Below are 8,605 nucleotides of genomic sequence, written 5' to 3'. Positions count from 1 at the left end.
TCCACTCTACAAATGGAGGATCACTTGAAATTATTTAGCGGATATAAAATACAGAAAAAAAATGATAATAAGATTGTTTGAGCTACAGGAAGATAAATAGGTTTTCTTCCACCAAAAAACATATATTTCTTTTCTGTATTTTCTGTGTTTGAAAGAAAAGAAAATTGAAAAGAATATTGTATGATTTCTCAATATTTTAATAATTAATATGAATCTGCACTTTACAACTGATCTGAAACTTCTAAAAGTCAAAATAAAATGGTCTTTTTTGGCTTAAAAGGGACTGTGGGCGCTCTGCCCCCTAGCACATCCTAGCTGCTGCAGTGCTCGGCCCAGAAATTGTAAGTTTTAACCTGACCTAACCCTGTTACAAAATGTTATCAAAATAAAAACGTAAGTTATATCTAATGTGCTGCGTTGAATACTGTTTCCAACCCTTGGATATCGATTATTGAAATTATCTCAATACATAAATAATTAAAATTGACCAGAGGAGCTGAAAACTTTAGAATGTGATATCCTTAATCCCGATCTGTTAATTAATCAGAGCTGAAAACTTTAGAATGTGATATCCTTAATCCTGATCTGGTAATTAATCTAGAGATTAAATTCATGAGGAGAACAAGCAATATTTAATCTGGAGATTAAGAAAAAGAGTGGATTAAGCATTAATCCTGATATCCACCATTCTAAAGTTTTCAGCTCAGAACGAATACTTAGTGTTGCTAATCCGTAGAGTTCACTGTGTACAATATGATAATACTAACCTTAGAGGTCGCTTCGACTGAATACATATACACTATACAGCCGGCACGAAACATGCAACGATAGAGTCTTGTAAGGTGAAGGTTAAATTTTAAAGCTCGTAGATTCTTTAGTTTTAATTTATGTGAAGTGAGAAAAGCAAAGTTATCCTGGTTATATATTATAGATTCAAATTTTTTTGTTCTTCTCAACAGTTCTTCAATATTCTTGGGTGAGTTCAGTTTGCATATGTTGGCTTCCGATAAATTGAATTGAATGTCCCATGGTCGAAACTCATGAGCCCGCGAATTAAAAACTTCGGCTCGAGTCTTAATTCCTAAATCCTTAAACCCGACTTTAAGACCCGATCTTCGACCCAACTCTGACGACAGCTTTTGTCACGTGATGAACAGCTGCAACTTGCAAGATCTTCGGCTCGACTTAAGGAGTTAGGCCCAATGAAAATAAAACCGACCTTGGTTGGTTTTAGTGCAGAATAAGACTCAATATTGAGTCTTGATCTAAAAAAACCGGAATGCGCCAATTTCTACCATGAAAATCCGCCAAATAGAATATTAAAACGGTTTTTTGCTAATCTTTGAACTCTGTGGACAATAAGATGCAGCTTGAATCCGAAACCTCAAGTTATGAATAAGACCCAACGACAGCTTAGACCCTAGCCGTATTTTCCCGATTTTTTTTAATCGCGGGCTCTGAAGGAATTACTAAATTGTAGTTTTTTTCTCAAATTTAAAAGTTGCCAATTTGGATATCGAGATCAGAAAATTGCTAACTCACTAAACAGTTTCGACCTTTGGACTACAATTCATATGCTAAGGTAATCTTGCATAATACCAACTTCAAAGATAGTTAATGAAATGCATGGATTAGAATTCATATGCAATATTATATACTATAAAACAAAGGAACCAAAAAGCTTAAAAAATTTCCAAGAAGAATGGAACTTACTTATGTCTGTATGGTCGTAACTCGTCATGGCCCGTGAAATTATCATGTTTTCTCTAAACATGAAAATTTGGCAGGCCATGACGAGTATGTGCAGCAGAGCCATAATTGAAATCCACTTTTCGTTTAAAGATTTTCCATGTTGAATCACTGAAACAAAATCTTAAACAATGTATTTAAAAAGTTGTAGAATAAAAAGATGTTTTAAATCACAGATATAAAGAATATTAACAACTAACTCATAAGTCATAAATCGTAAAATATTTACATATTTTTTATAATATGTAAAATATGTAAATAAACAGCACTTAAAACTTTCACCAAATTCAAAATATTTTAAATAACAAATATTGTTTGGAAACATTTGTATTTGAAGCTAAACAATAATCCTGAGGCAGAAGCCCAAAGAAGTTACGCGTAGTCGACAAAGAACAGACTCTCTCTCTGTCTTGTAATTCTACAGAGAGAGAGCCTTTTCTACGCCGACTACGCGTAACTGTCTCAGGGTTATTGTGAACGAACTACTTATAAATCTTGAAAAGACGACATCTAGTGTCCTATCTGTTATTTTAACTAATCTATGTATTTAGAAATAAAACTTTATAACATGTAACAATTTTTTTCTTTCTTTTATTCTATATTTTACTGATGAATTGAAATCAATTGTATATAATTATATAAACACTATATACAGGGTGTTATTTTTCCTTCATTTTGAGAGTTAGAACTGTCAGATAAACCAAACCAAAAAATCAAGGTCAGAAGGAATGTCCGGAAATTTTGTTCATGAACCCATAGATTTGTATTGGGGAACTCAGTAGAACCACGGGAATGTACTTTTGGTGACTTTTAATGGGAAAACTTAAATTTTCGGAAATTCTTCCTGACCTTGGTTTTTTGGCTTGATGAGAAGACAAGACTGTGCTCTAATGTCTTTTTGTAGGATTATCCATTATTTTAAATAGTTTCACAAATATATAGTTTTAAGAAGTTCTGGACGATTTTCTATCTTTTTTTGAGGGTTATAACTATAAAAAAAGTTTATTTTATTTTTTAAAACCCCCTGTAGGTTAAAGAAACTAACTAACATCTCCGATTGGTTGATTTACTTTTTGTTTGTATCTTTCCGTCCGTTCAAAATTTATTAATTGGTTAATAAAGTTTGGATTTGGTTCAGCCATGCTTCGAGCTTGTTTAACCCTTTTCAACGCTTCCTCAAAACTAAAAAAAAAATAAGATAATTTCTTCCTTAATAAAAATGTTCATATTAAGTCATAATTATAAAAAGTAATGTCCATACTTGGCTGGTTTGTTACACCATGGTTGAAGCGTAATTTCAAGTAACCTTTCATGCAAAGATGGCTTAAATCCCCGAGTCACAAGGATGCCATTAAAACATATATCAATAATGTTAAACATATCGTTTTTCTAGATTTAACGTGTTTTATTCTGATTATCACTATTTTTTTCTGCAGTTAGATATGCGCAAGTCACTTTTGCGGAGAAACCAAAATGAAAATAATCAGTCTTACAAATTATTAACATTGCTCTACAACTCATACATGATCAGACGACGGTTTTCAGGTTACCGTTGTGAATTATGCATTGCCATCTTTGTATTGAGGGTCAATTACATTCTCTTTAAGATGTTTGGGTGAGACAAGTTTCTTAAATTTAGTTATAAAATATAGATATCTAAGTTATTTTTAGTAATATTCAGGGTTTTACAACTATGCTATTTAGGGCCCATAAAAAAAACTAGAAAACGTGTTCATATTTTTTCTCACAATTTCTTTAATGGTCAACCCAGAATTTTACTGTGCTCTAATTAAAAACAACATAATTTTCAAGTTCTTGAATTAATTCATAGAATTATACAAGTATGAATTTATTTTTTACTAAATCATTAAACAAGATTTCTAGAAAGTACAAATGATTCTGGTACATTGGCGAACCTGTCCCAAACCTTTATTTTACAGATTATTCTTGATGTTACATCCCTAACTTTTCACTACACAGGGTTACCCACAAAGGATTAGACTGTAAAGACGACCAGAAACTCTAAAAATGTAACGATCCCAAGGTTAAATTAAGTAGATTTATCTACTGGCTTAATCACTGATTTGGCAAAGAAACAACCAAGTTATAGTTGGAGGGAATCATGAATAAAAGGAAACAGATTAATCCCGTATAATCGTTTATGAAGTTTCATTCTTTGCGGGTAACATGGTACATGTACCTGATGTTTAAAATCCTACGCAAATGGAAGACGACTACAACAGCTGATCTGGATTTTCCCTGTGCACAATGAACTGAACAAAAATTTTAATTTGTGCGACTTTTCTAAAGAAACAAACATCCATTAAATTTTATTTTTATTATCATTAAATGCAAAAAAGGGGATAAACGTAGTAAGAATTACAATATTGGTTTTCTGTTTGTTTGGTTTTGTAGGTGTTGTGGCAAGGAACTATATACAGGAACGCCCAACTCAGATATACGCATATTATGTACTGTACACTATGGGAGGAATGTAAACAAACCCAGTGCCCCCACAGAAGTTGAAGGGAAAGGAAAGTACACAGATTTGACGCATGAGATAAGGCGGTTTCTGGTCTATATATTTCTTGGTGTTGTGTGACTTCACAAGTAATAAGTACAAAGGGAACATACACTCAAAACATCCTTATAGAAGACAAACAAGTTATATTTACCCAATACAGATGATCCTAGCTCTAGATAATGTTGTATTCTCTCAGATATTCTGGTTAGTTCAGCAAAGTCTAGAACTTGTTCAAGATCATCGGAGAGATCAATAAACAGATCTTCGATCTCAGTCAGTTTCTGATGACGTTGTTCCAACTAAAATTAATAATTTAATCTTAAAGATGGCTGTACACGAATTTTCAAGAACTCGGGCATTAAAAATATTTTAAATAAAAAACGTTCGATTCACAGCAATACCCTTTGAACTTCTTTCTGATGAAGATAACCACATTATTCATTTGAAATGTGTCGAATTCTCACAAATTCCTTCATTGAGCTGCAGCAATAATCTGCAAATCACTTTTACACAGAACCCAAAATTGAGAGTAATCAAGATTTAGCTAAAATATAAGGATATCTCATTTTTCTTTAACCAGGCTAAGGTTTAAAGTGTACCACAGGCAAGAGAAAATGGCACTCTAAAAGTAAGTGAGTCAAAACTTCAAGAGAAATGAGACCAAATCCCTAAAATTAGTTGTTAAATTAAAAACTAAGTATTTTTCACCTGTTGCTTGTATTTCGGACCTAGAACTCTTTCTAAACCTCCAGCTGTACACACCACCAAACCAACCTTCTTGTTTTTTAGGTTTTCTATGTTTAATCCAGCTTTGTACCCGCCCATGTACAGACCTCCTGAAGTACAGTATAATACTTTAGTAATTGTAAACAGAAATATAAAAATAACGAAACAAATATAATTTATTGCACACATAATTTTACCTCCTGTTTCGTCCAGCAGCACTGAAAGAAACTCAAGCAATAGTCAACATTTTTAGGTAGGATTTCTTAATAGTCTTGGAGTTTTTATGTCTCATATTGTAAGAAAATTTAAAGACGTCAAAAGTAAGTTTATGAATGGGACCAAAATGTCTAATTTTAAGTGAGCCTTTAGTTTAAAGAGCCATTAACTTAGTTCTGAAACTTTATATTAGAAACTATGATTGAAATATCTTTATTAGAAATAAAAACACTTGCTTTTCTTCGACCAGATTATTTCTAATATTTTATCAATATTTCAAGGTTTAGAACAATGATTGATTTCTCCCTAGGGTAGGTATAGAATCTACAATATACTCTAGAGCACTGCAGATCTAGAATAAATTCATCAATCAATTAAAATAAATAAAAAAAGTATAAAAATATAAAGTTTATGCACTACATTCTTTTTCTGTTGACCAATCAACTGCAGTTTGATAATATGTATAATATTTACATTAACTTTGCAACCCAGCTTTGCGTTAACTCCCTGAACACTTAGTTTTCCATTAGAAAAGTCAACTGAATAGAACTCTTGTGGTAAATCGGTCAAGGGGTTTATGAGTTATGCTCCGACATACAAACAGACAAACATAAATCACTTCTTTATACATATATAAATAAATTTAATGTAATATATATTTTAAGTTTGCACCTGTTCCTTTGTTGCTCCGATGTGACTTTGTATCTAAAATTGAGAAAAACATTGAATTTTTTAACAGTTTCTTTTTGGTAATTTGCAATTAGAACATAAATGAAAATTGTATAGTTATTATGAAGGCAAAAAGGTAGATTACATTTATTGTTAAGCTGAATTATATCTATAATTGGAAAAATTAGGTTTAGGATATATGTATGATATAATATATCTGAAGAAGACGACAGAAGACGACTTCTTTTGAAGAAATGAGAAGTGAGAACCATTGTTCTAAGTTTTATATGTAAAAATGTCGGCAAATAAACCAAGGAGTCCAAATTAAATTGTCTTTCTTTAGAACTAAAATTTCTTTAATTGAATTAAAGGAATTGAGTCTTTGCCGAATATAACTCAAATTTCCTAATCCCTTTATATTTGCAACCTGATGGATATTTCAAACTTGGATTATTTGATCTAACAGAATTCATAGTTTAAAATATCTTATGTCTATGATATTGGGATGCAAGGATGGGGATAAGAAAATCATAGTTTGTCGCCAAAACTCAATTCCTGTTTACCTTTTTGCTACATATTTTGCACACGTCTGATTTAAATTGATTAGGATCAAAGTTAGGACAGCCTAGAGATAAACAGTTTTTAATCTAAATCAAATTATAAGAAAAATGACAAATGAAAAGATGTTTGTTCAGTAAAACAGTTAAACTTAATGGTATTTTGCACTTATTTTACTGCATTTTCACAAAAGAATTTGTTTTATATCATTATTAAAATATTATTCTTAAGAAAAAATTGATATTTTTCATTTCTATTAATTTAAACAATGAATAAAATTCGTAGAAAATCATGAATATCATTTTCATGCTTTCGCATTACCGAACATCTTTTTAACAGTCAAATAATAATAAAACTGGTGTTAAACATTTTTTTAGAAAACTTATTTTTACAACAATTTTTTCTTAACCTGAGTCTCCAGTGAAGCAAATTTGTGCACTAGCCGTCATATTTTCTTTTTTTTGCAAAACGTTTCTTTAAAAATGATTTAAAAAGGATAATTTCTTTTGCCTATGGCTTTTGGAAACATATGAACCCAATCATGAACAAAAATATCGAAAATTTTACGATTATAGCGGTTTTCGAAAATTCGAAAGTAAACGTCTATTTCCTGGAACTTAAAAAAAATAAATATCAATATTTCTTGAAAACAAGAAAACAAATGTTCAACAGTTACAATTATTTTTGTAAATTAATAAGGATAATTCATTCACTTTGACGATTAGAAAAATACGCATTACACAGAAACAGTTAAACTTGTTAAGAAATAAAATTGAATAGACTTTGCACATTTATCTTTAAAATCGAATTTTTGATGGTACAACACAATCTTTATTAAGGTTTATCAATTCAGTAATTTTTATGCAGTATTGTTTCAAATGTTTCTATGTTTTCACTTTCTATATGTTGCTATATAATGAGTCACCATATAGAAAGGCAGAAACTCAAACACAGACTAAATTTTTATATCAGCTGATATTTGTAAACATACAGGGGTGTCTTGCCGAGAATAATGTCATTAGTAGGGAAATATATGTCGTCTTTTTGAAAAATATTGCGGCATTTGTTTGCTCGTGCATGTTTATTAAGGCATCCTGAATTCACTTGTAGGATACTTACCCACGTCAAACTAAACTAAACTAGAAGTAAGATCGAAATCTTTCATGTTTTTTCTTATAACTTCTATAATCGAAGAACTATTGAAATAAACAAAAACAAATTTAATTGCTTATAATCATCTAAATAAATTTCTTTCTCATTATTTTGAATAAAATCGGAACTATGAGGAGCAACTTAAGTTCACAAAGTCGTAACAGCAATGTCAATGAAATTTGAACTTCTCCTCCTGGAGTGCTTGTGTACTAACATTTTAGACCATAAATCATATCTTGAAACCTTTCTCCAATGGTGTCGTCTTGAAACCAAATCCCCCTCCCATGGAGCCGAAACCAAACCCAACCTCCTCCATCAATAGACGCTAGCTCCGTGAAACGTGAAAGCATGGTTTAAATAGAAATGCTTAAAATTCGTGATTCGCTGCAAACAAAAACTTTTGTAACCAACCGGGTATTTTTTTTCAGAAGTCGCAAAACGTTTTATTCTTTAACAAAAAATCCTTTAACTACTATTCACAAAATTTCACGGTGATAGTGTCAAAAATTAGAGTGCTAGGACAAAAAACTGTTTAGGGTTAACCAAATATCATAACGATTTTGACCAACATTTTAACTACATTAAAATATTGTTATCCATGTTTAATACCTGTAAATTATTACAGGTTTGAAATACAGTTTGTACTTGTGTATGTAGAAGAGAACGGATATCTGCCCAAGCAAATTGGAGCCCTTTTGAACTCAACAAACATATATTACGATTAAGCACAAAAAGAAAAATTAACATTCAGCGATGTTCTACATTTCGGGGGGGTTTTATTCTGTCTACTAGAGTTTGAATTTTTCTATAACAAAATCTTATTCTTGTATTTACGAAAAAATAACACAGTAGAATCATTATTTTAAGTTTAAATTGAGATTTGAAATGAATCCAAATTTGAAGTTAATACAAGAATGATTAAAACCATATTAAAGGGAGTGTTCGTGAAAATTAAAGGGGGTATAGGCTTAATGCGATAAAAAAGCGCTTTTGATCGCTACTAATCTTACT

General features: G+C 31.0%; 1 protein-coding gene across 1 annotated transcript; it reads right to left on the bottom strand.

Annotated features, from left to right (window-relative positions):
- Positions 1–2,735: 2,735 nt before the first annotated feature.
- LOC111708200 (dual specificity protein phosphatase 9) lies at positions 2,736–7,148 on the bottom strand. Its single transcript, XM_023481503.1, has 9 exons — positions 6,852–7,148; positions 6,448–6,509; positions 5,888–5,920; positions 5,522–5,567; positions 5,197–5,217; positions 4,982–5,109; positions 4,425–4,572; positions 3,950–4,022; positions 2,736–2,931 (listed from the first exon to the last, which is right to left on the bottom strand). Exons 1-9 carry the CDS (start codon positions 6,889–6,891, stop codon positions 2,790–2,792), a joined length of 693 nt encoding a protein of 230 aa, XP_023337271.1. The 5' UTR covers positions 6,892–7,148; the 3' UTR covers positions 2,736–2,789.
- Positions 7,149–8,605: the final 1,457 nt, after the last annotated feature.

The sequence above is a fragment of the Eurytemora carolleeae genome, unplaced genomic scaffold, assembly GCF_000591075.1.
Source record: "Eurytemora carolleeae unplaced genomic scaffold, Eaff_2.0 scaffold864, whole genome shotgun sequence".
Taxonomy (NCBI): Eukaryota; Metazoa; Arthropoda; class Copepoda; order Calanoida; family Temoridae; genus Eurytemora; species Eurytemora carolleeae.
The sequence above is the reverse complement of the archived record's forward strand: the minus strand, read 5'-3'. Positions and strand labels throughout refer to the sequence as shown.